Here is a 27,929-nt window from a genome sequence, read left to right as displayed (position 1 = left end):
CACGCTAGCAGAGTCCAACAGACCCCGTTGACCAACACCTAACCCATTTGCTGGTGTGTATCTGAACAATATGTCCTTTGAACAAAAAAAAAGAAGAGATTTATGGTTTAAATGGTGTTTAAAGATAGTGACACCAATTGTTATAGGATCGTACAGGCCTACTCCAGTAGAGAACCTAGACAGGCTAATGACCCTCTTACTGTATCAATCGTTTATCCTATCCTAGCCCCACATTAGATCGGTCAATATTTTTCGTTCCAATTCACATCTGCTAGAAGGGCAGCTACAGTGTAACAGCATTGAAGTTACAATACACCCCAATCGCTAAAATTACAATGTATCAGATCAAACTCAAAACCCAACCTTGGTTTTACCATTTTAACATCTGTACGGTCCTCAAAATTAAAATATAAGTTAGCCTCAGCCGATTTTGCCTTCCCATAAATCCAAGACAAATTTCAAGTCCATATATTCCAAGGTTCCGTATTGTATGAACACAAAGGATGAGTCCATCATGCAACAATAACAAATACAAAAACATAAGATTGTAACGTGTAGTGCGGTGTAATGTTGGGTATCGGCGACTACCTCAGCGTGAGGTATCACTCATAGCCACATTGTTTTCTTCGAATCCTTGAAGAATTGGTTGTTTACGTACAACTTATCGACTACAAGACAAACATTCTGCTTCTCTGCTCGGAGCCTTTTGAAAAGTGGGCTACAGGGCACCATTTCGTGGAGAAATTGTTCATTAATGGAGAACGGACCGGGCCTTCCCTCCCCTCTGCCACCGAAATGATGAGCCCATTGAAAATCAATTGTATCCACCTGTTCGTCCGTTATCTTGAGATTAAGTTTCATGGAAACCTTGACTTTATCCTCAGTGGCCAGATAGTTTTCATTTTCATCCTCCTTTATTCCCATCATAACAATATTATTATTCATACATCTGCACTTCAGATCAAGTAATTCTGCTTTCATTGTGTTATTATCATACCATAGCCTCTCCGTGGTGGCTTATAGGGAGTCCGCGGTCGTTTTCAATATCTTATTTTCAGCTCGTATTTCTTCCATTTTATTGCTGTAATCCATTCCTGATTTGAGGGCCTCAACCTCCTCCATTAACCCAGGCAATAAATTCAGCTTTTTCAAATGTTTGTTCATGCTTGTCAGCAATGCCCTATCTTCTGCTGACATTGTTGTAAAAACCTCTTCCATTGTTACATACGGATGTTTAGTTGGAGGCTTCCCTTAAGTTTTGCTCAAGGAGAGGACAGATCTTGTTCGCTTTGATGTGTATGATTGTTGTTCGAGCATATCAATGTGTTGATCAAGAAATAATTTCAGGTTCACTATTTATGTTTTTAGTTATCAGCTAATCCTCAGTTTTACATTTAATTCATGGGACAAGCTGTGCCTACCACGTTACCGCTTACCACGTCATTTCCTGGTCTTTGTGGTTGCATCTCAAATCAGTGTGTTTGTTGTGTGTGCGTTTATCTTAATGACAGTCCTTGTCAGCATGTCGAGAATTCATTATTTGTAGATTCTAGTCGTGGGTTTCAAATATGCCAGTTAACACTAGAACCACCACGGGCTAGCAATCACAGTGGAAATATTACATTTAGTCAAATGATGCTATTGAGAGATGGAATCTGAGTAAAAAGTGCAATGGATGCTGTAGGCCATAATTATGTGGTATGTTTGATGTACTCAGAGGGCTCTGCAGGAAGTTAGAGGGGTTTCCGAGTCCAGTTAGTCTAACCCCACTCCCCCTCCTCTCCTCAGATATCCGTGGCCTACAGAGTTTCCTGGACCAGACATCTCGGCAGGGGCTGGACGTATCTCTACAGAGAGTGGACAGGAACATCAGTAAGGTCTTCTCGAACCTCTTCAACACCATGAGGACAGAGGAGCTCAACCGTTACAGGGACACGCTGAGACGGGCCATCCTACTGCTCAGCCCCCGAGGAGCAGAGGCCTTCATCCAACAGGTAAGTGAGAGAATTTAGGCCTAGGTATAACCACACGTACATAGTCGTGGGTGCACTTGAACACACACAAATCCAGGCTGCGTCACATCCGGCCGTGATTGGGAGTCCCATAGGGTGGTGCACAATTGGCCCAGTGTCGTCCAGGTTTGGCCGGGGTAGGCCATCATTGTAAATAAGAATTTGTTCTTAACTGATTTGCCTAGTTAAATAAAGGTTAAATAAAAAAAATATTTAAAAAAATGTGTGAGTGTAACTCAGTTACACCAGCTCTGCACACACATACACATACAGTGCGCACATGTACTTTACATGCTCTGTGCACACAAACAGAAACACCCCCAGACATAGCCTTACACCAACTAGCCTATACATCCAATACTTATCAGACAAATAGTGTTGACCTCCAAGAGACATTGTCAATCAATGAATCAACCAATCAAATGTATGTCCTAAATCCCTTTTTAGGAAAAAACTCACTACAGTGGCAGGAATCTACTGTAGGAAGAAACCTAGAGAGGAGCCAGGCTCCGAGGGGTGGCCAGTCCTCTTCTGGCTGTAGGTTAAATGAGTTCATGGCCATTTAGGCCAGATGGTTCTTCAAGACGATTGTGATCATCCTGATATTCCCCCTCTAGAATTCCCGCCTGGTCAACATACGGTCTGGGGACATTGTCTATCATTAGACATTACACATGCCTCCTAATAGCTCAGTCTGTCAGTTGTCCTGGAGATGTCTTGGGACTCAGGCTCAGCACCGCAGAGCAGAGCAGACGGCCCGTCCACAACTAACAGACAGAGTGGAGAAGGAACACCGTTCTCATGCATATGGATGAGTCAGTTCTCCGAGCCTCAGCCCAGGCAGGCTGTATTTTTAGAAGTTTTAATTTTAGCAGGCAATGAGAGAAGAAGGTGTAACCGTGGCACCTCTGACTCGGCAGCTGCATTCTCTTTGGAACGTCAGTCAAACTGGGCGCCGGTGGCAGCTACCTGCTTTAATCTTTAATGCCTCGTCATACTCCGACTCCCATTGCTACTCTGCCTCTACCGGGAAATGCTTGTGAATATTTGAATTAGCTGTACTGCTCTGTAAACCAGACACGCTGTTCCATACTGTAAAATAACACTGCTTGTCGGTCTGGATGGAGTCTGGTGTTCTTACATCTATTCTGTCCAGCCTCCAGGAAGACAGACGGACAGACAAACAGACAGACTGTCTGTCTTTTGGTTGGAGGGGAGATGTGGACTTGTTTATTTAGTGACGAGTGTTGAGTGCTGCACCACTGGCATTGCCCTGGATCGACAAGTGATTTTGACCTCAACTTTCCACATGAAAAAATGCTACAGATTACTATAGAATACTATAGTACTTACTGTAGTATATTGTAGAATATTACACTACACACTGTAGTATCCCTCAATACTACAGTATTATTCACACAAAAAAAAACTGTCGTAAATACAGAAATATTGCCTGCAATAACAATACACTTTTTTAACCATAGTAAAAATGACAGTAAAGTACCTGTCCATTCCCCTTCCACCATATCGCAATTTGTGCCACCCATACTGTACATGACAAACTTCCATGCCAAGTATATACCATATTGTGTTCCTACATGTAATAGAAAAAACAGAAGTGCTGAACTATCCATTTCAGACCCCAGTCCTCATTACCTACAGGTTATGGAAAATGTGCTCTTTTAGAATTTCTCCAGTAGGTTTCATGAATGAGAAAGCCTCCACTTCTACAGTATGTCAAAGATAATGAAATAGAAACACTATACTGTAGTAAATACTACAGTAATGTCCATACAATCACTACAGTAAATACGACAACATATTACAGTCTGCAAAAACACTACAGGAAATATGTCTGTGTACTACAATCCACAAAAACACTAAATTAATTACCATGCTATGTACTACAGCTTTATTTTAGTACAGTATTTATACTATAGTTAAATCTAAATACTACATTTCTCAGTGGCATTTCTTTTTCTGACTTTAGTCAGTGAACAGTACAGTAAAGTCTGCAAAAACACTCCAGTGAATACTACAGTATTTATACCATAGTATACCGTAGTATTATTTCATGTAGGTTGCTTAGAGTGTTAAGGCCTCTTGCTCCTCTCCGATCCCTAAGGTGTGTAGGTCATGATGTAGTTACTCAGACAGCTCTGTTGGCCAAGTGTGTTATTGAGAGTTATTTCCTTTTCCTTCTCCTGTGGCCTTTCGGTGAAGTATAGCCGGGGTGCTGGTGGGCGAGATGCAGCCGTTTGGCCGTCTGAGGAATAAAATGACGCGGCAGCCTGTCTTGTTGTAGCTGTCAGAGATGACAGGTGAGCACTCTCACTTGATTAGACATGAGACAAAATTCAAGGTACTTTTCAAAGAGATGTTCTGGCAGTTTCTTTCTGCAATCCCACACTGCCGCCGCCTGACTTCAAGTGGCTGTTGGGCAGTTGGACGTTTAGTATAAGGAGGAGTAACACCCTGAAGGTCTGATCCTGCAGTAGCTCTGTCGGAGAATGTGTGGTCAGGGATGGAAAGAGAGTATAAACGCACAACCACACCACAGGAGCACACACACACACACACACACACACACACACACACACACACACACACACACACACACACACACACACACACACACACACACACACACACACACACACACACACACACACACACACACACACACACACACACACACACACACACACACACACACACACACACACACACACACACACACACACACACACACACACACACACACACACACACACACACACACACACACACTACGATGACACCACAGCTTGTCTCTATCGCAGTCTCGTCTCTGCCTTGGTCTCTTCACGAGTCCCTGGTTCAGTGTGGCGTGGATGTCTCCAGATAATGGATGCCTTTATGTAATTTATATGACACATCGTGACACGCTTGTTCAAGGGAAATCGTTGGCTTTTTATTTCATTTTGATTGAGGACGGCACACGGAACGGTTTGTTTGATTTAGAGGTTGTATCTCACAAATAATAATAGAACTGATAAAGGGTTTTGTCAGCAAGCACTAAAAAATTGCCTCGGTGTTCAGCACTACTGAGTGGAAATCTATGTGTACACGTGACGGGGTGGTGAGCCACTGTGTACAGGAATAGCCAGGTGTCTGCTTTGATGATGGATTCTGTTTTCCATGTCTGGGCTGTTTTGTTCCCTCGTGTGACTACGGCAAATGAGCACTAACCGACAGGCTAGGGTAAGAAGACATGGCTCACCCACCATGTTTGTGGTCCTGTATGGCTCAGTTGGTAGAACATGGTGCTTGAGACACCAGGATTGTGGGTTTGATTCCTGGGGCCACCTATACGTACAATTATTTGGCATAGTAAAAGCACAGGGTAAATTACCTCTTTAAGAACATTAATGTGGTAAGAGTCCTTTTGAGGTGTGACAAGGAAATGTTTTTTTAGCTTTCAAGCGTAAATGCGCCATTCACGTCCACTTGTGATTCAATAAACTATGATTCCAGACTCCACGCTCATGCGTAGTAGCCATTTTTGTAAGCTGTCCATAGCCTAGCTTCCAGGACACAGGGAATGCACTTATGAGAGCAGTGTCTCACACAGACTACCTTGCTGAGTCTCTGATTCAAGCTAGAGTGGCTGAGAGGAGATATGTGTGATCTTTCTTCCCTTTTCCAAACAATACAGCTGAGAGAGAGAGAGAGAGAGAGAGAGTATGTGAGAGAGAGAGAGAGTATGTGAGAGAGAGAGAGAGAGTATGTGAGAGAGAGAGAGTATGAGAGAGAGAGAGAGAGAGAGAGAGAGAGAGAGAGAGAGAGAGAGAGAGAGAGAGAGAGTATGCGAGAGAGAGATAGAGGGGAGGCTGGTGCAGAGGTAATCCACACGGTGCTGTGAAATTTGTGGCACTCTTTTATCTCCTGCGCCTTTGCTATCTCTTTTTGTGAGTGGTAAATGCTGTGACTAAATGCAGACAGCGTCTGTTAAAGGCACAGCGAGAACCATGGCACTGCCCCCACCCCCCCTCTTAGGTACCCAGGACCCCCACTGTGTCTCCCTTCAGTCAAGATTCAGGCTGCTCCCACGCCCACGCACACACACCAAAGCCACACACTCAGGCGTTCAGTTCTAACACTCGGTGAAGAGTCTTCAGCAACTGTGCTGTACATGAGAGGAGAGGGAGCCCTGCTGCTCCTAGAAGAGATACCAGAGTATACCTTTGTCAGGAAGAACGAGTGATGTCCACGGAAGAGAAGGATTGATGCAGTGATTAACCGAATGCCTGCAATTGTCTCCTTTCAGTCAGCGGCTTCTCCTCAGTTGTTAGCATTCACACCCAGTTTCCGTTTTGCCTCGTTCTGTTGTTTTACTTTCCTTCCCACTCCAGGGTTAGAGGAGGTCAACATTGAACGTGTTCGCTTACTTTAAACAATGATGAAAAGGACTAGGTGACTTGAATCATTTGGCGCTGAAATATTCACGTTTCCTCTCTGCTAGCTGCTGGATGTGGTAGCCAGTGGATGCTGTTTTGGCATCTCTGATGCGGGAGTGTGCTCTCTTTTCAGACACACTGAAATCCCAAGTAGAACTACAGCCGTATGTCGTCAGTAAGAGATGGCGGTCTACTAATGCGCTCGGGTGTTAAGAGCTCGGTGTGGTGTCCAGAGCTATACAGAACTTGTAATCTTGTCTTTTTCTCGGGTCAAGGCCTATGGGACATGACAATCCGCGTCTGTGCGTAGATCTTCAATAGAGACATCCGAGGTTGTTTGAGAGACGTTCTATCGGTAGAACTGGCAAGGATATGGGTTTACACAATTTACTGGCTGCGGGGGGAAAAATACTCATGCACCAGGACCTATCTCACCTTCAGAGCTGTTACACAGCTGTTGTTTTAGGGCCCAAGTTAAGGATGGAGGGATAGGTGGGGGGATGGAAAGTTAATAGAAGGATGGAAGCCACGATAAGGATGGATAAACCCCTTGCTAAACACACATTCTAGTGCAGTTCCACCAGTACAACACTGTGTTTTCGCTCCTCTCTCTCTTCTCGGTCCCCTCTCTCTCCTGCGGAGTCTGTGAATTTTACCTAACATTCACACTGTGCAGATGCTCAGCTCATCGCAGTGCTGCCTCCAGACCTACCAAGGCCACAGATTGTGAAGTGACACCGTTTTTCATTTATTCCCAACGCTGTTCCCTGGTAGGGCCCTGCCAGACCCCAGTCACTGAAGGTGTACGTCCCTATTCCCTATATAGTGCACTACTTTGGGCAGAGCCCTACAGGCTCAGGGAAGAGGGTGCTAGTTGGGACACTGTCAGGGTGTTCCATCAATCCTCATTCTGCCAGTCTTCCTCCTCTTTTTCCCCGTGTTTTTTCTGTCCGCTGAGGTGAGAGGGAGGCTGGGCCGGGCTGGGGCTGTCGTGGCTAGGGAAGACAGATTGAATGGCATCGCCCATCAGGCAGCCAGGAGATGACGGATGACACGTGGTGGGCAAGGTTCCACCTCCTGAGGAGGGGGGTGAGGAGCATGTGGAGAGCTGTGTGTGTGGGTGAGGGACAGTGCGTGCGTGTGTGTGTTTGTGTACACGGTAAGTGACAGAATGGCAGGTTTCTCATTTGCCAACCCAGCAGCAGGAGGAGAGAGAACAGGGGTTGGGGTGAGAGCGTTTTTTTTTTAAGCATGGGGAGTGATTAAAGGAAGGTCAGAGAGCTGTGGCACACGCACGGACACTCATACACGCAGTCGGGCTCAAACATGTGCAAGCACACACGCTCGCAAACACACAATCAAACAACACACAAGGATTTGCATTTTTTGAAATATTTTTTTTGTACACTACACGTTTTTGTCAAGGGAGGTCATTCATTCTGGCTCGATTTTGGGTAGAGAGGCTGAAATTTGGTGATAAAAGTCCATTTCAGGCCAGTTGCATCACAAATTCTTCTTATACAAATGTGTATTTCTTGGTCAAGACGCCTTGGGCCTGTGTGCAATTCGCCAAAAGTTCCCAATGGGATTCAATCATTTAAGTTCGATTTCCAAAATATTGACAGAACTCTATGATTGCCATTCATTTTTGGTTTGTCAAAAGTGTGAGCCATTTGCCAATCTTGAACAACACAGTGACTACAGCAGCCCTGTATCCCAGCAACCCTGAATATCTATCAAGACAGGCTTCTCTGCACTTAGCCTCTTTAAGTAAGGGGTAATGTTCTGCAATCAGAAAATAGGCTATCAGGGGGCTACATTTGGATAAGAGATCAAATTATTGCATTTCAAGTACCATGAACATCTATCACCGACATGAAATGATGCTCTCTCTGTAATAAATGATTTCTAGTTGTGCCCAACTGAATGTAGTGTATATTGACTTCAGGCTTGGACCATCCTTCCAAGAAGTTGTGATGGTAATGGGAGATACTTGCCTCATTGCTGTTGTATGTAAATTAAGAAGCATTTTGTATGGAACACAAGTACACAATTATGTACAGGACATACAGTCCATATGTTAATTGTATTTATATAACGGGTGGGTCTAATCCTGAATGCTGATTGGTTAAAACTGCATTCCAGCCGGTGTCTATTCCACAAGTTATCACTGGTTAACTCTATGACATTACTCTGTTCCATCTGACTGCGCAATCCACTGTCTCATCAGCCCAGCCAGGCACTTCATAAACTTGATCTCCACTATAAAAAGCATCTAGACATTATCTCATATTTCTTTTAGACTAACATTTAGTTTTCAACAGCGGAGATTTGTATAAACCTTGGTGTCTGTCTCGCCGAAATTTGCAACATCGTTTCAATATTCAAATTTGATCTCAAGCTGTCCTATAGAAATGAACGTGTCGGGACGAGACAGCGTCAGGCAGCGTTTCTCAACAAGTCGAAATCATGAATCAGCTGCCATCATTTTTATGGATATATACAAAGAAATGTCAATTGAAAAAAGGTCAAAAGAAACAATGTGCAGCTAGTTTGCAGTCTTTCTAGCTTCAGTTTGACGTGATTGTGTTACTGTAGCTGTGTTGTTGGCTAGCTCCTCTGAACAACAGTGTCCTGACGAGTGAGCTCATTTTCTATGCCAAGTGAAATCGCTCCCCATTAGCTCATTGTTATGGATGTATCCACATGTCTCTAGAAAACAGCTTAAACAAATGCAAATGAAGCTACTTTGTTGTTTTTCTGGCTGCACATTTTGACGTGACATTAAGTTAGCCGTAGTTGGCTAGCTAGCACCCGAACCGATAGAACGAACGACCAGCTGGCTTGGGTAGCAACCGTAGATTTGTGTTGGGACTATATCTTGTGGAAGGATGAAAGAGTATAAATAAATGAATCAACATATTTTTTGTTGATGAACATGTCATTATTTGAATATGTTAGTAACCCGTTTTATAAAAGTGATAATGCCCTAAACGTCGGTGTTTGGAGGATGTATTGGCACGGTTTGCCATCCCTTGACCTTGTCTCGGGCCTAACAACACCCGTGCCAATATATCCTCGAAACACCAGCTTCTCTGCATTATCAGTTAAATAAATCACACTTCAGATCTACATAGAAGTATCACAGATGACTTGCCCTTTTTAAGCATGAATCCCAGCCAAGCCAACTACCATCGTCTCAGCTCTCTCTCCCTCTCTCTCTCCCTCTCTCTCCATCTCCTCATCCTCTCTCTTCCTCTCTCCTCTCCTTTCCCTCACACATGTCCTGCCTCATTACTTATGCTGTCCTACTGTGCCAGCAAGGACTTATTTGAAGGGAGACAAATCCCGTGATTAACAATGATTAAGAGCATCGTGCAGGGGGGATGAAACTTCGAAGAAACACCCTGTCTTCAAGAATCCTCTAATCCCGCTCTGTTTACAAGGTGTCATGTGTTGTCATTTACACAGGAGCCGTGTCCAAGCCCGGTCCTTATACCGGGCTTGGACACGGGTCCTGCTTATACCGAGTCCTGCTCAAATGTGATTTACTTTATGGCTCGTACACTGCAGGATAGTGCTGTGATGGTTTACTGAGCTGAATGGTGATTGTAAGGGGATTTGTATGCCATTTACCTTGGCACAGATATCAAATGGATGTGCTGTTTGAGACTGTATCATTCGTCACATGCGGAGATACGTGATTTGTTGTGCTGCCACTGATAAAACACATTGTTGTTCTATCACTCACAGGCCTGACAAGTCTAATCTTAAACCCTAACAGTTGTCCGCATAGCGAGAACGCGTTTCCACTGCTCCGGAGTCCAATGGCGGCGAGCTTTACACCGATCCAGCCGACGCTTGACATTGCGCACGGTGATGGAAACCCATTTCATGAAGCGCGGCGCGCTTCAGCACTCGGCGGTCCCGTTCTGTGAGCTTGTGTGGCCTACCACTTCGCGGCTGAGCCGTTGTTGCTCCCAGATGTTTCCACTTCACAATAACAGCACTTACCACTGACCGGGGAAGCTCTAGCAGGGCAGAAATTTGACGAACTGACTTGTTGGAAAGTTGGCTTCCTATGACGGCGCCATGTTGAAAGTCACTGAGCTCTTCCGTAATGCCATTCTACTGCCAATGTTTGTCTATGGAGATTGCATGGCGGTGCGCTTCAGTTTATACACCTGTCAGCAACGGGTGTGGCTGAAATAGCCAAATCCACAAATTTGAATGGGTGTCCACATACTTTTGTATATGTATGATTTATATGACAATAAAACATTTACAATTTTGAGGATAACACAAAAAAGTATAGAAACGTATTTCCATTGTGTTCCTCTTGTTAACCATGTACATCATTCATCCATGAACATCAAATGAAAGATTCAAAACGATTGGAGTCGAGGCAGTTTGAAAAGTCAGTATGGCTTGAGCAGAGGGCTCACCGATGGTACAGCAGGGAGAACGTCAGTCTGTCAGACAAGCCGGGAGTTCTTCATCAGGACCCATCGCTATATCCGATGTTCCCATCATCACAGACACCATGCAAACATCACAAACACCATGCAATGGCATGCAAAGGCATACACACAGGTATACACACACACACATACACATATAGAAACACACACTTGTATACACACACACACACACACACACACACACACACACACACACACACACACACACACACACACACACACACACACACACACACACACACACACACACACACACACACACACACACACACACACACACACACACACACACACAGACAGAGGCTTCCGTTTGTTCTAAGGCGTCTGTCTGAATGTTCTATGTTCCTTGCTGGGTGCCTATCCCTACTTCTCCACGAGCGCTTGTCAACTGACTTAACTCTAATAAAAAGCAATATGGCAGCGTACATGATAACAGCTGCAGCTGGCTTGAACAGAAGAGGGTGTCATCAGGCTTAAAGCTCAAATCCTTGAGTGCTGACAAAGTGAAATGCCGAGCTAGCTACGGTGAAAGTGCTGAGTCTAACGATGTAGCTAACACCAGGGAATAGTGTAACAGCACAAAGCTTCACTCTTGTCGGTATAGTGAGAACATGCATTTGAAATGAGGAACATATCAACATGTTGAGAGCACAAACTAGAAAGAAATGTGTCACTATTAACTCTTGAATTATTGATGTAATACCCTAGATCCCCATTGTGTACAGTACACTGTTCTTTAAAACCCTCTAGAGTCTAAGCAGGGGGGATTTTTTTTTGGGGGGGGGGGTTGTTTTAAGATGGTCATAGCAAGGATCATTTAGATATTTGATTTGGAAATTTAGACCCCTTTAGGTATCCGCCCAAATTTATGAATATTTAATTTGGCCTTACTGCTATTAGCCCATAGAATCACATTGAATAACATATTCATAAATGGAAAAACAGATAGTAAAAAATTAATCTAAAGGAAGTTTGTTTTTAAATGCTGTCCTATATCTGAGAGAGATAAAAACATCAGGAAACTATAAAAAAATGTGTTTTACACATATTTAAGCCCTTTATTTAGGTACTAAACTACTTCCATGTACAGTACTTCCATTCATTTGTTTAACTGGTAACTGGGCAGCCTTCGTGCGTAGTTTGTGAAGCTTGTGAGCGTTCTAGCCAAACAACCAACATGTACGTGTTCGTGAGAGCTTCATCTTTCTCTAGCCATAGTAGTATGTGGGCCAAACCGTTTTGGACGCTACAGGCGTTTCGATTTTCAGGATGTCTCATGGTCTGACAAACACTGCTGTAGCTTGGCCACCTTCCTCCGCAGATGCGGAAGGCATTAACTTAAATTAACTTAAGAGGGTCAAAGGGGAACTGAATTGTCTGATTTGGCCTTGTTTCTTAGCGTGCTCATTTAGAAATGCTAGCGGCCATGACTGAACCAAATTAGAGTTGTCTTGGGGGTGTGGTTTGATTTGGGTGTTTCTTTGCCATACAATCACAAGAAACAAGAGCAGTAGTCAGAAGTGACAGTGAGCTAAGCTAAGCTAACTTTGCTATGGAGAGAAGTTTTGAAGTTGAGGACTTTTCCCCTCCTGACTGACTCGCCATCTTGAGATGGTCAGCTAATTCAGTTCTATGTGTAGGCTAAAGCACACTAAAGCTAGTGTAGGCTAGCTTGGGGATAGCTGGCTAGCCTATCTAGCTGATATTTCTCTGTCAAATTACAATTACAAATTACCAGTGTTGCCAATTTCATGACTTTGTTGCTATATTCAGTGAGTTTTCAGACCCATTCAGTGACTATTAGTCATAAAGGGGCTAGCGACGAATTCAGCTACATTTCAGGCTGCCTTTTTCTGAGTTTTGCCACCAACTTTTATGGTTTTGATAGCATTTAGCAACATTTCCCAGTCAATTCTGCCGCAAAAAGAAGTCACAACAACGGTGCACACAAAGGCAGATAAGCAGAAGGGGAGGGGACGCAGTAAATTGGGGACCACAGCTGTGCTGCAGCAAGGTAAATTGGTGCTGTGACGTCGTCGTGGCAATAGCAACAACAAAAAAATTGAGACTTCTAACGAGAAATCAAGGAGCCAATAGCAATTCTCCCTGAAAAATTGTTTGCAACACTGGCAAGAACCAGTGTCTGGAATGTGTTTTACAACACCTTGCTACGAAAGCAGCTTGCAACTTAGTTTCAACATTTCGTCTTGTCATGAATAAAGACATGTTACCATGGAGACGGTATTAACTGCTTGTTGAATGCCCGGTGTTCAGTCAGTCAGCTCAGCTTTCATACGACACAATGTTCTGTAACTGGCTAGTTTTGTCTCGTGTCCTCTTATGTCCGCTGTTACAGATTTCTCGGGGGACAAATCCCAGACCTACTTATATCCCGACAGGTTTAGACTATATGTGGACGTTTCACTAACATCACCCAGCTTGAGTGTAGATACATTTATCAAAGAAAAATCGATGGGTGTGTTTGTGTTACAAAGAAAATGTCAAACAAATTCTGCAATAAATATCACATTGATATGCCTATAAAGACAGTATGTGGAGAGTACAACGTCAGCTGTCTAACCAGAACTAGAATGGCATTTTATTTCTATGGTCATTTTGGCCAAATCTAGCTAAGGATTTGGCTAGCTAACCACACACTGTCATGCACAGCTCTCTGGTTGAGGTTCAAGTCTCCTGTGGGTGATGAATAGGGCTGTTGTGTTGACAGTATTACTGCTGGCAGTCATGGGTCATGACCGTGGTAAAATCTCCACGCGACTCACGGTAAACTCTTTTTATGCACCCTGGACATGCTTTGGTACCCAACTTGCTATTGACCATGAGGTCCTAATGGCCTGCTACTCAGGGCTCTATTGTCCCTCTAACCACTCTGACATGAATGCAAATGAAATCGAAAATCACATCAAACACGTGTCATCAAAACAGTATCTGTGATGATCAATGTGAGGAAAGTAGTTCAACAGGTTGATTCTGAGTGTAGAACACGGTCGTTGTGGATGTTGTTTCAAAGCCTAACACAACAAAATGGACAGCTCTTTCTAAGGTGATGATTTATTAACCTCATATGCATATTAGAGCTTATGCATACCCATGAGCTTATGAGCCCATGCCCCCGCCCCGCCCCCCCCCCCAAATATTAAAATGTTGATTGTGCTGTTATACAATACATAGCCAACCACGTATTACACAGAAAAACATAAAACAAAACTGATTTAAAATGTCTTTGGTACATAATTGGTCTAGTCTATACTCCAAAATTAAACTAATTTGAGTAATCTTCTTTGAGTGTGGACTGTATTATTATGCTTACTGGATGGACTTGTTACCTTATGCTACGCTCCAAACGTTCTATCCACACGTCTGGGAGAGAACGTATAGCCCTAGGCGATGCTGTTGTTTCATTGATTGTGCAGGGCAGAGTTAGCCTACAATTACAGTGAATTTGTATTTGATTTTGAATAGCCTAGTAATAGGGATGTAACAAAATAAATCTTTGTAAAGTATTGTAGGAATAAAAAAAGAATGGTGGCGCTCTAAATATACGCTAATTCCCATTGGAACACAACCATGTTAAAAGTGCAGGGCTTGTGCAACGTACCACAACGAAGCTGAAGGCTCTACCTATCCATTGATGTAAATATACCCTCTGTCTGATTCCCAGTTCATCCATTAGATAGCTGTAGGAGATCACATGACGTCTCTTGGCCACTTGAAACCAGTTGTGTCTGGTTTTGTGTGGTCACAGATTCCAAAACGGCTGAATGGATTTTCAAGCCTGACACCTTAGCAATCAGGGCTTTTAAGTTATGAAATAAGACACAGAAAGGGAGTCACAGAAACCCTTTCCATGCATACTAAATGTTTCCACTTTTGGTGACTTGACCTACATTGCATACATACTATGATCATGTCCATAGGGCATTGTCTATGGCCTTTATGGGGGGGGGGGGGGGGGGTGACGGGAAGGGAAGTGACGGGGAGCTCCCGCTAGCCACTCCCTAAGGACAAGATGGGGTGTGACAGGGCCAGGATTGCTGGTTCACTGCCTACCATGGGAGAGTTTAGGGCTGGGAGTGAGCTGGGAAGGGGCTTATTAGCAGCTGTAGAAAGTTGGACTATATTAATCACACAGGGTCACCCTGGCAGAGAAGCAGGGGTTCTTCCAACCATCACTACAGAACTTCTCCCTCTCCGCTGCTTCTTCCCACTGTGAATCCAGACTGTTACACTTTTACATCATACAGATACAGATCCCTCCACTTCTCATCCTTGTGGCCAGTACAGAGAGCTATGCCCAGAGTGTCCTAGGTGAGAAATTGGAACCACCAACATCAACACCACCACCACCCCAACCAGAAGCCCAGCTCAGCACTCCCTCTGCAGGGAGGGAGACACAACGTGCTGTGAGTCACTCCTGCCTGTTGCTGCCCCCCCCCCCCCCCCACACACACACACTACCCACCCACCTACTGCCACCAGTATCCATCACTGCCACATTCCCCTGCAGGAGCAAACGAGTGTGGCCAGGAATAATTATGCACGTCCGATAGGTTTTTTTCCGAGTGGAATTTTAAGCATAGAGAAAACTCTCCCCCTACTGTGATTAAAAAAGATAGGAGGTTCCATTAGATCAGGCCAGCTAATGGCCTTCCCTCGGCCTCGGATTACATCAATCTGAATGTCATTATCCAAAGAGGGCTCACTGTGTCCCGCTGGGGGCAATGACATGGGGAAACAGTGAGCACATGTGCACGTGTGTGCGTGGCTAAGCCAATCTATTAAGGACGATATGCAATGTGGCGTCCGCATGAGAGATGGCCTCCATTGCCCGCAATGCCGCGCTTGCAAGCACAGCCGTGAGACAGGTGGTGTCACTCTTCAGAAGCTGGCTTTGTCTGGGAGTCGGCCTGAAATGCTGAGAACGACAAAGCGAGGCTGTGAAAGAGGGAGGTTGAGTTAAGCGAGCCAAATGTCATCACTTCAAAATGGTCAGATCAAGAGATCTGTTTAAGTAATGAATCTGTTTTTTTCCCTTTTCGCTGTGTTGCTGCACGTATTATCTGATGCTGACAACCTGCCAGTGCTATAGAGATGATGATGATGATGAGGAGGAGGATTTGATGAGGAAGACGATGATGAATATGAGGATAACGGTGAACATGATGGCGATGATGAGATTGGTGATGATAATAATGATGATAATGATGATGAGGAGGATGACAATGCCAGAGACAATTGATTGGTACTAATGTGGAAGTTTCGGTAAGGCACTGCTATGGTACTTTACAGCGGTTTGCTGAGTAAGCACCATAGACTTCATGGTGGTATGAGTAGTGTCAGCCTGTCAGTGGATGATTTACAATTCTCAGTATCACCTCAGCTTACCTCAGCGTACCCCTGACTGGGCCTCTGGAGCCACTCCAAGACCATGCAGGTGTCTATGATTGCTTGAGAGACCACTTGGACCCCCTCTGTCCCCTCCTCTGTCATCCAGAGTCTGCTAGCTGGGTGTGAAGGTGGCTGTGTGGCCCTTGAACCAGAATCTGGGTTTACAGGAGACTTTGAATATGCTGATTCTCATTTAAGCCCAGGAGGCAGCCATTCATCTTGTCATTTACCAGATTTTCAAGTTTAATCATTTCAACGTGCGTTTGGGTACTTACCAAATAATGGAGTTTTTACTGAAAGAATCACAGTATTGTTTTTGACCAAATCCACCTCTTCTGCACCTCCAATAAAATCAATAACTACTGCCACTCACAGGTCAGCTGATCCAGCAGCAGGAAAGGTCATTGATTTTCTCACCTACAACAGTGTATGAACATCATATCAATCTGTGGTTTCACCCGCGCTACACGGAAAGCAATAAGTAGATTAACTAGACAATATTGGGTATGTTTTTACCGTGATTGTATATTTCCAGATAGGCTTTATTTAGTGTATTTGAATTCCATTACTAATATTACAGGTGGTGCAGAAGAGGTGAATATGGTGCATGCGCACTTGGTCAAAAACGATACTTCGATTCTTTCCAGACAAGGCATTTTTTTCTCGGTTGCATGTAACTTTTTATTTGGAAGTACATACTGGCCGTAACGGCGATAGTTGCTTTTTTATTTAACCTTTATTTCTTTTTTACAATGACAGCCTACCCCGGCCAAACCCTAACCCGGACAACGCTGGGCCAATTGTGCGCCACCCTATGCGACTCCCAATCACGGCCGGTTGCGATACAGCCTGGAATCGAACCAGGGTCTGTAGTGACACCTCTAGCACTGAGATGCAGTGCCTTAGACGATGCGCCACTCGGGAGCCCAAGTGCTCAATAAAACTCCATTCTTTGGTATGTACCGAGCATATTTTGAGATTATGAAGATTATGAAAAGCTGGTGAATGGCAAGTTGAATGGCTGCTTTCTTGGTGTTGAAGTAGAATCGCCATATTCAATGTATCCTGTAAGCCCAGATCCTGGTTCATGTGGTCCCTATGGCATGGTGGTTGTGGATACTGTAGGGACCATAGTGTGCTTGCCAGGGTGTGGGTAAAGAGACAGGCAGGGCAGGCAACACTCCAGGCCAGCTGTGTTATGAGGAATGTGTTTCCCTGCTGCATGGAGAGTTTATCTAGCTGGCTGTCTGCTCTTATCAGGCCCCTGTGTCCTGAGGGCCCCTCGGCTGGCCCTCTTCCCCTCTACCTCATTATGATCTCCTCTGTACCTTTTTCCGCTGTATTCTCTGGGAAAATCATGGCTGCCAACGGATCATCCATCTCTGTCTGGAGCCTCATCTTCCCCGTTTCCACCCACTCTCACTCCCTCATACACTCTCGTTCTCTCGCTTTCTTCCCCTCTCACTCTCGCTTTCTCTCACTGTCTTGCTCTCTCTCTCTCTCGCTTTCTCTCACTGTCTTGCTCTCTCTCTCTCTCACTTTCTCTCACTGTCTTGCTCTCTCTCTCTCTCACTGTCTTGCTCTCTCACTTTCTCTCACTGTCTTGCTCTCTCTCACTGTCGCTCTCTCTCTCTCTCACTGTCTTGCTCTCTCACTTTCTCTCACTGTCTTGCTCTCTCTCTCTCTCTCACTGTCTTGCTCTCTCACTTTCTCTCACTGTCTTGCTCTCTCTCTCTCTCTCTCTCTCTCTCTCTCTCTCTCTCTCTCTCTCTCTCTCTCTCTCTCTCTCTCTCTCTCTCTCTCTCTCTCTCTCTCTCTCTCTCTCTCTCTCTCTCTCTCTCTCTCTCTCTCTCTCTCTCTCTCTCTCTCTCTCTCTCTCTCTCTCTCTCTCTCTCTCTCTCTCTCTCTCGCTCTCTCACCTGTGCTCTCTCTCTCTCTCTCACTTTCTTGTGCTCTCTCTCACTTTCTTGCTCTCTCTCTCTCACTTTCTTGCAGTCTCTCTTTCACTTTCTCTCACTCACTTTTTCACACTCTCATGCGTTATTCTATACACCGTCATATACACTCACTCACTCACTCACTCACTCACTCACTCACTCACTCACTCTGGGTGATGGAGCAGACAGTGGCCAGCAGTCGGGTCAAGCTAGCCAGCCCTTTTATCCTCAGGCCTTCAGTGTGAAAGATCCCGGCCTGTAGCAGAGCAAGACAGAGTGATGGAGCACTGCAAGGCTCTTCATGTGTGTTCACATTTCTCTCCTCTCCAGGTCCGAGACAGTTTGTCACAATCTCAATATATAAAATGGCTGAAGCAGCATCTGCTCGCTGACATCTGTGTGACGTGTTGTGTTCTGTTGTCTGCTTATAAAACAGATTGTGACTTTAATAACATGCAATGCAACTGTGTAGAAATGACAGCGTGTATAGAAAGCTTCGGAGAGCTATTGCTGAGTACTGAGCACACCCACTGAGCCCAAACTGGTAATACATTTTAACCTCCAAAAATGAACGTGATGACGTCGAATCAACGTGGGAAACTGATTCGATTTGAAGAAAAGTAATCAACGTAAGGGCATTTAGTCTTTTTTTTTCGCCCAACCTTTGACTTAAATCCTATGACATGGTGATGTGTTTTGTTGATTTCACGTTGAATTCGCGTTATGGATGCACATTTTCCCTTGTTATGTTAGAGTTAGAGATTCTCAAAAGCTGCGTTACAGGACAGATGGAGGGGGAACCGTCTTGGAAACTCACCAGGCAGAAACGGAAGGAAAGAAGCACAGCATTTCTGTATTGGTTTGAGGCAAACATTTTTCAAAGGGGAGGAGAACGAAAGAGTCAAAGGGTTGCTGTTGACAGGCTCTTAAGGAGATGGATTATCATCACTCTCATTTGTATGAAGTGCCCGAGACTTACTTTCAAAAATATTCTCCCCGGATGAAACACAGTTAGTTCGAAAGACCCATCTCCGTCTTTCTCCCCTCAGGGAGACGGGAGAAGCACACAAAGATGGGCTTTTAGATGAGCTTCTTTTGTTTATACAGAGAAAGGAGATTTGTTCCTGGTTTACACTGATTTACTTCACACCTATTTTCTCTCTGTAGATTCTTATCAAAGAAAACTTCATCCCTGTCTGAATCTGGACACCTAGAACTTATTTTCTGGGGAGTAAGATTGTTATTCGGTCTCCCAGGTTTGATTGGAAGCTGAAGGTAAAACGCTGATACAATGTGTCAAGCATCACAGTTGATTTAGCATGCTGGCTGACTACAGGCTGTGGAAGGTTACACTGGGTGAACATTTGTTCACCACTGGCACCTGCAGGTTGTAAGGCGATACTGCGTGTGTCGAATGGCCACTACCGGCACACAAGAGAAGGAGAGAGAGAGAGAGAGGAGAGGAAAGACGAGAGGAGACAGATTCTTTCTGTCTGTCTGTCTGTCTGTCTGTCTGTCTGTCTGTCTGTCTGTCTGTCTCTCTGTCTCTCTCTCTCTCTCTCTCTCTCTCTCTCTCTCTCTCTCTCTCTCTCTCTCTCTCTCTCTCTCTCTCTCTCTCTCTCTCTCTCTCTCGCTCTCGCTCTCGCTCTCGCTCTCTCTCTCGCGCTCTCTCTCTCGTGCGCTCTCTCTCTCTCTCTCTCGTGCTCTCTCTGCCTCTATCTCTCTCTCCCCAGTGTGTCTCTGTAGGATGATGTTTGTCTGATGTTTGTCTGCTGTAGGATAATGCTAGTTTAACCACATTTCTGAAGATGCGCACACATGCATGGATTAACACTCATTTGTTCCTCTTGCACAGTGCATTAACTCAAATGAAGTGTCCAGATCACTCCAGACTGAGTGACGGGAGTAAACCTTTACATGCCTCGGAACCAATGTAACTGCAGATTTAGAAACATTCAATCATGTCGCCATTTCCCCTCAAGGACACATCAAATTGACTGTCATATATGAAGATATATTTTCACTAATCGGATTTCAACATGAGGGAAGAATAACTGCAGGTGGAATAGATAGAGTGGGTGCAGTAGGGAGTGCAGCATGTGGATCCAGGCGTAAATGTGCACAGAAACACCCAGAAACCCACCCGCAGGTGTTGAAGAAACTTGAATCCTCCAGAGCTCCCCACATCCCTGTGTCATCTCCCCTCCTACTCCTACCCTCAGCCCGGGGATAATACAGCCCCCGACTTTCACGTAGAGTCTAAAAGAGCCCCAAACAGAAGTGTTAACAGAAAGGGGAGGCTGGAGGCTGTTTGGTGGAGGGCCAGAGTGTCAGTGTTCGGTGACAGTAGCCCCGCATTGTGCTGTGGAGGCTGAGACAAAGAACCGCAGGGTGGGTGACGTCTTCCCCAGCTCCAGGTCTGACTGCCATTTTCTCTCTCCCTCAATCAGGGACTGGCTGTCCGGCAGGGCAGATCTTCCCAAGGGCCACCAGGGTTGTGTCCCAAATGGCTCCCTATTCCCTATAAAGGACCCTGAGCCCCTATGGGTCCTAGTCAAAAGTAGTGCACTACATGGGGAATATTGTGTCATTTGGTACACAGCCCAGGATAGAACAGGATCCTGTTGGTTGTGTCTCTACTTAGAACGGCGGGTGCATCTGGCATAGATCCCTACCAGCCTGTCTAGCTGGATTCAACAGAGGACGTTATGGATCAATGGCCAGCCTTCAGTCACACTGCATGGGCCTATTGTCTACCAACCAGAACCTTTTCAGACTCAGGCACGTTTTACCAGAGGCTCCCTGCAAATAGAATTTCACACAAGTTCGATTTAGGCAACACGAGAATCAGAGTGAGAGAACACAGGAATGTTTTTGTTGTTGTTGTTGTTGACACTTCCCTTTTCCATGAACCGACAACTGAGGTCCTGACAGTAAAATCAATGCCCTCAGCAACACGGAAAGTTCACGGCTCGACCTTCTGTATTTGCCAGAACGTGTTTTTAATTTGAGAGTTATTGAGAATTCCTCTACTACTGGAGAGGTGATTGTTCCCGCTGTAGTTGTCAACAGATGCCAGAGGTGGGTGGCGGGTGGCGGGTGGCACAGTGTGGTGCTACGGGGGTTGGAGTGATTCGTCACAGTATGGGTTCTATAGTCACAAGGCTAAGCCTGAGCTGGACCCCTTCTCCTAATCTGCTCCTACCGGCCCCCCCTGTAGATCTGAGTGGGAGTCTTGGCCTCAGCTCCTTCTCCTAAAGATCTCAAGATGGGAAAGGGATGGAGGGATGGAGGTGGGGGTTCAGCTCTGGGGGAAAAGGATGGAACCAATCACTTTGTTGGGAGATGTTCTCCCATACTGCATACAGTATTTTCTCCAACACCACAACCGCTATAGTTTACATCAAATGTAGGCATTAAGGTTTTATAGTTTTTCGATGTATGGCAAGCTACAGCATGACAAGTTCTAACCTTGTTTCACCTTATTATGTCACGGCCGTCAAAGGAAGAGGACCAAGGTGCAGCGAGGTGAGCGTACATAATCCTTTATTTATTATGACGCTGACAAAAACAATAAACAATCCAAAACAACCGTGAAGCTAAAGGGCTATGTGCCACAAAACAAAGTTAACCTCCCACAAAGACAGGTAGGAAAAAGGGCTACCTAAGTATGGTTCTCAATCAGAGACAACGATAGACAGCTGTCCCTGGTTGAGAAACCTACCCGGCTGAAACATAGAAATACAAATAATAGAACTAAAGAACATAGAATACCCACCCCAAATCACACCCTGACCAAACCAAATAGAGACATAAAAAGGATCTCTAAGGTCAGGGCGTGACATATTAACTAAGCTCCTTTATTGTGTTCCTTATGGTCTACCTCCCAAATGGCACCCTTGTCCTTATATAGTGCACTACTATTCCCTATATAGTGCGCAAAAGTGGTGCACAAAATAGGGAGTAAGGTGCCATATGGGGTCCTCCGTTACTGTGGTACAGCAGAGGACCTTTGAAATGGCAGCACCGGGGACAAAATGATGTGGCAGTGGCAGCAGTTGCTGGGTAGGGAGTGTGGCAGTGTGGCACACGGCATGCTGGCCCACGTCTCCGACATCCACATTTGCGTCACCCAGTGAAACATTGGTGTGCTCTCTCCACCTTGGTGGCGTCAGCAGTTCTGGGGCAGGAGAGGCCCCTCTTCAGCACATTTCCTCTGGCTGCGGTCGTTGGGCATGCTGAGCCAGGTGGAGCGGCTCGGCGGAGGACTGATCGGAGCTGGCATACTGTGTTCTTGGAAAGACGAGAGATGCGTACTGTACTGACCCTCGTGCATACGGAAGGAGACCTCAGAATGTGTCAGGGATCAGGGCTGTCTGGTAGATGTGAAGTGAAGGGAAGGAGGAAGAGTAAGAAGAGTAGAGAGCGAGAGAAAGAGAGAGAGATCTGTTGAGGACAACCTTGAACTGTACATGTTCGTCTCCTCGCTCTGCAGATTGTAAATAAGAATTTGTTCTTCACTGACTTGCCTAGTTAAATACGGGTTAAATACATTTTAAAAATCCTGCGCTGCAGCCGGCAGAAAGAGTGTTATTTAGCCACCAGGAAGTAGCACTGTCTGCTAAACTGAGAAAATGTGGTCAAGCAAGTACAAATAGTAGCCTAAAGCAACACATTACCTAACGTGTTGTTTATTATGTTAATTGTCTAATATGCCTAATGTGTCTACTTAAGATTACTAATTACAAATCGGAAACACTAATAAAGTGTGCTTAACCAACGCTTGTAGCTCCCTGTTTATTCTTAGCAAATAGCGACTCAAAATAGTGTGCTGTCCATTGCATTATGAAGCTAAATTCAGCCCTGCACGGAGCAGAGAAGGGTGTTAGATGTCATAGCAGAACACGACTTCAAGGGGCTGACAGTCTCAAATGTTTTGTCTAGAAAACCAACCACAGCCCCTGGCCATTCTCTTCTCTTTTCCCTCTCCATCTTTCTCCCTCTCTTTTTTTCCCCCACATACTTGCTCTCGCTCTCCCCTCTCTCATCAATCCTCAGACTCCTCTCCCTCCTGTCCCCTCTCTCATTACTCCACAGGCACCTCTCCCTCCATCTCTCCCCCCTCCTCTCCCCAATATATTTCCTTCCCTCCTCCTTCATCTCCCCCCCCTCCTATCCCTCTATCTCTCTCCCTGGAGAGGATGTGCCATCCAGACCATCTCCAGCCCGAGCTGGCCTGGCCTCTGTGGGCTAAGGACATTTAAAAAACATGTCCCTTATAAATCTCCATTTATCCTACTGCTCTGACCTGCCTCTTCGTCTCTGTGCCCTGTTCTGGGGCTGTGGCTCCAGTCTGCAGCCCACAGCCAGCCACCTTCTCCTAGCCGCACAACTGGGCGGGACGTTAAGCTGCAGGCAGGCAGGCAGGCAGGCAGACGCACACACATGACACACACATACACACACACACACACACAGCCAGCTTTATGACGCTATCAATGCAGATGGTTTACTGGTTATCCTTCTAATTAACACGTCATCTCATCCAAAGCGTATTGTGCTTAGCTTAGGGTTTTCCAAGGTGAGTGTAAAGACATGCACTGTATACACTTATAGTGCTGCCTAAGGCCACACACTGAATGCCAAAGATAAGCGGCAGCAGTGTCTGGGCGGATGGATGATACATAACAAACAGAAATGTTAAGGTTCATATGAATCCCCCGTAAGCATCTTCTAGAGAGAAAATAAGCAGAATCTGCTGCTTGTTCATTTCTCTCAACGTTTGGGTCGTTTACTCCCAGCCTTATGTTGTCATAGTATGTCAAATGAAACATAATGAGACGATGCAAACGGCCCAGGCTGATGTAAGCCTCAGCATCAGGACAGGGTTAAAATTCCACCCCTGGCTTTCTGTTTTGATGTTGTTTGCTGTTATGTTGCCATTGACTGGTCACTGCAGAAGACTTCATTATGAGACACACTATGATGGGTGAATGCTAATGTCCCCCTCCCAAGTCATCAGCATTCCCCAAGCACAGCGGGATAGAGTCTTCTTCCCCTGCCTATGTTTCACACGTACACGGACGCACCCCCCCCCCCCCCCCCCACACACACACACACACAAATACATTTACTGATGCACACGCACTTGGATGCACATACGCACTCTGGCACATTCATGCACACGCACACACACATACATGGATGCACACACACACACTCTCACAACACACACACACGCAACACACACATGCACAGATGCGAACACACACACACTGCACACCCACACACACAGACCCACACACAACCTTCCCCTTGTTTCACAATTAACCCTCATGCATATTCGTAGACTTATTAGTCATTCTTTTTCATCATATACTTATTTTCTCATCGCCTGTAAGAGCGGTGGACTGAGGGGTAAAACAGTAAATAATAAAGCTGTATATCAAATGCTCGGAACTATGCTGTTTCGTTAGCTGACAGTTACATCTACTGTAAGTGATATACTGTAGCAGTCTTCTCCAGTCAACAGGAATGTGGAAATACGTGGAGCTCAGTCAGCAGTGATATTGAGACAGTCGATCTGTGCTTCCTATGATACAGTCATCATGCAATGCCTAAGCTGCCTGCCATACACACCAAGACAAACACACCTCACTCATCCTAGCGTTCCGGTCCTTCCTACTCTCCCATCCAATGGGAAACCCATGTACGGATCAAACATGACATTTCTCATGTTATTATAGAGATTTACCGTGGATATTACAGGACATTCAGTGCATAAACACCCTATGACAGTGTGTGGAATAGGTTTGACTGTAGAAGATCACGTCGAACGCAGTGGAGACTGCAGCGAGAGAGAGAGAGAGAGAGAGAGAGAGAGAGAGAGAGAGAGAGAGAGAGAGAGAGAGAGAGAGAGAGAGAGAGACCAATTTATTGTATAGGCCTAGCTACTGTGTCAGCTCCAGGAGCGATAACATTACTAACGTTATTTTGTTAAAGGACATGAGGCTATTGAATTTCCTTACCCCTCAGGACATGCAACACAAAGTAATGGAATAGGATTGTAATGGAAGATCGTCTTTATACACAGTAAACCTTTGTACCCTGAATGGTGCTGATTGTGTGTCTCTCAATTTCATGCCCGGGTTCATGTTTGGAGATATTTAGATCAACCAGTCAGCCGTCTCCTGGGGGCTCTGGTTGGAATAGAATGACACATGCACAACCACTTCATTTCAATTTAATATATTTCTAGCCTTCAAAGCAGTGACTTCTAAAAAAACAAAACACGCATTAACAATATTGCACTATGGAATGGTTTTATGTGCAGTAATCTGTCCAGAAAATGCAGGCGTGTGGTTAAATGAGGTACTCTGGGTCATACATATTGATCATACATGAACTCAGCAAAAAAAGAAACGTCCCTTTTTCAAAGATAATTAGTAAAAATCGAAATAACTTCACAGATCTTCATTGTAAAGGGTTTAAACACTGTTTCCCATGGTTGTTCAATGAACCATAAACAATTAATGAACATGCACCTATGGAACGGTGGTTAAAACACTAACAGGTTACAGACGGTAGGCAATTAAGGTCACAGTTATGAAAACTTAGGAGACTAAAGAGGCCCTTCTACTGACTCTGAAAAACACCAAAAGAAAGATGCCCAGGGTCCCTGCTCATCTGTGTGAATATGCCTTAGGCATGCTGCAAGGAGGCATGAGGACTGCAGATGTGGCCAGTGCAATACATTGCAATGTCCGTACTCTGAGACGCCTAAGACAGTGCTACAGGGAGACAGGACGGACAGCTGATCATCCTCGCAGTGGCAGACCATGTGTTTTTTTTTATTTTTTTTTATTTCACCTTTATTTAACCAGGTAGGCTAGTTGAGAACAAGTCCTCATTTGCAACTGCGACCTGGCCAAGATAAAGCATAGCAGTGTGAACAGACAACACAGAGTTACACATGGAGTAAACAATAAACAAGTCAATAACATGGTAGAAAAAAATGAGAATCTATATACAATGTGTGCAAAAGGCATGAGGTAGGCAATAAATCGAATAATTACAATTTAGCAGATTAACACTGGAGTGATAAATCATCAGATGATCATGTGCAAGAAGAGATACTGGTGTGCAAAAGAGCAGAAAAGTAAATAAATAAAAGCAGTATGGGGGGTGAGGTAGGTAAATTGGGTGGGTAGTTTACAGATGGACTATGTACAGCTGCAGCGATCGGTTAGCTGCTCGGATAGCAGATTTTTAAAGTTGTTGAGGGAGATAAAAGTCTCCAACTTCAGAGATTTTTGCAATTCGTTCCAGTCGCAGGCAGCAGAGAACTGGAAGGAAAGGCGTCCAAATGAGGTTTTGGCTTTAGGGATGATCAGTGAGATACACCTGCTGGAGCGCGTGCTGCGGGTGGGTGTAGCCATCGTGACCAGTGAACTGAGATAAGGCGGCACTTTACCTAGCATAGCCTTGTGGATGACCTGGAGCCAGTGGGTCTGACGACGAACATGTAGCGAGGGCCAGCCGACTAGGGCATACAGGTCGCAGTGGTGGGTCGTATAAGGTGCTTTAGTAACAAAACGAATGGCACTGTGATAAACTGCATCCAGTTTGCTGTGTAGAGTATTGGAAGCTATTTTGTAGATGACATCGCCGAAGTCGAGGATCGGTAGGATAGTCAGTTTTACTAGGGTAAGTTTGGCGGCGTGAGTGAAGGAGGCTTTGTTGCGGAATAGAAAGCCGATTCTTGATTTGATTTTGGATTGGAGATGTTTGATATGAGTCTGGAAGGAGAGTTTGCAGTCTAGCCAGACACCTAGGTACTTATAGATGTCCACATATTCTAGGTCGGAACCGTCCAGGGTGGTGATGCTAGTCGGGCGTGCGGGTGCAGGCAGCGAACGGTTGAAAAGCATGCATTTGGTTTTACTAGCGTTTAAGAGCAGTTGGAGGCCACGGAAGGAGTGTTGTATGGCATTGAAGCTCGTTTGGAGGTTAGATAGCACAGTGTCCAAGGAAGGGCCGGAAGTATATAGAATGGTGTCGTCTGCGTAGAGGTGGATCAGGGAATCGCCCGCAGCAAGAGCAACATCATTGATGTATACAGAGAAAAGAGTCGGCCCGAGAATTGAACCCTGTGGTACCCCCATAGAGACTGCCAGAGGACCGGACAACATGCCCTCCGATTTGACACACTGAACTCTGTCTGCAAAGTAGTTGGTGAACCAGGCAAGGCAGTCATTAGAAAAACTGAGGCTACTGAGTCTGCCGATAAGAATATGGTGATTGACAGAGTCGAAAGCCTTGGCCAGGTCGATGAAGACGGCTGCACAGTAATGTCTTTTATCGATGGCGGTTATGATATCGTTTAGTACCTTGAGCGTGGCTGAGGTGCACCCGTGACCGGCTCGGAAACCGGATTGCACAGCGGAGAAGGTGCGGTGGGATTCGAGATGGTCAGTGATCTGTTTGTTGACTTGGCTTTCGAAGACCTTAGATAGGCAGGGCAGGATGGATATAGGTCTGTAACAGTTTGGGTCCAGGGTGTCTCCCCCTTTGAAGAGGGGGATGACCGCGGCAGCTTTCCAATCCTTGGGGATCTCAGATGATACGAAGGAGAGGTTGAACAGGCTGGTA

General features: G+C 45.2%; 1 protein-coding gene and 1 non-coding gene across 3 annotated transcripts in view; both read left to right on the top strand.

Moving 5' to 3' along the window:
- Nucleotides 1–27,929, top strand: part of LOC139580939 (glutamate receptor ionotropic, delta-1-like) — a 437,178-nt gene that overhangs the window by 264,447 nt on the left and 144,802 nt on the right. For both annotated transcript variants that reach the window (XM_071410111.1, XM_071410112.1), the window contains exon 4: nt 1,789–1,994. In XM_071410111.1, coding sequence (XP_071266212.1) covers nt 1,789–1,994 — 206 coding nt within the window. The remainder of the gene's footprint in view (nt 1–1,788; nt 1,995–27,929) is intronic.
- On the top strand, nt 3,683–3,735 carry LOC139581974 (U7 small nuclear RNA). The gene has a single exon (XR_011676301.1). It is a non-coding gene; the product is annotated as a U7 small nuclear RNA (small nuclear RNA).

The sequence above is a fragment of the Salvelinus alpinus genome, chromosome 7, assembly GCF_045679555.1.
Source record: "Salvelinus alpinus chromosome 7, SLU_Salpinus.1, whole genome shotgun sequence".
NCBI classification, from domain to species: Eukaryota; Metazoa; Chordata; class Actinopteri; order Salmoniformes; family Salmonidae; genus Salvelinus; species Salvelinus alpinus.
Note: the sequence above shows the minus strand (reverse complement) of the source record. Positions and strands in the feature narration are given on the sequence as shown.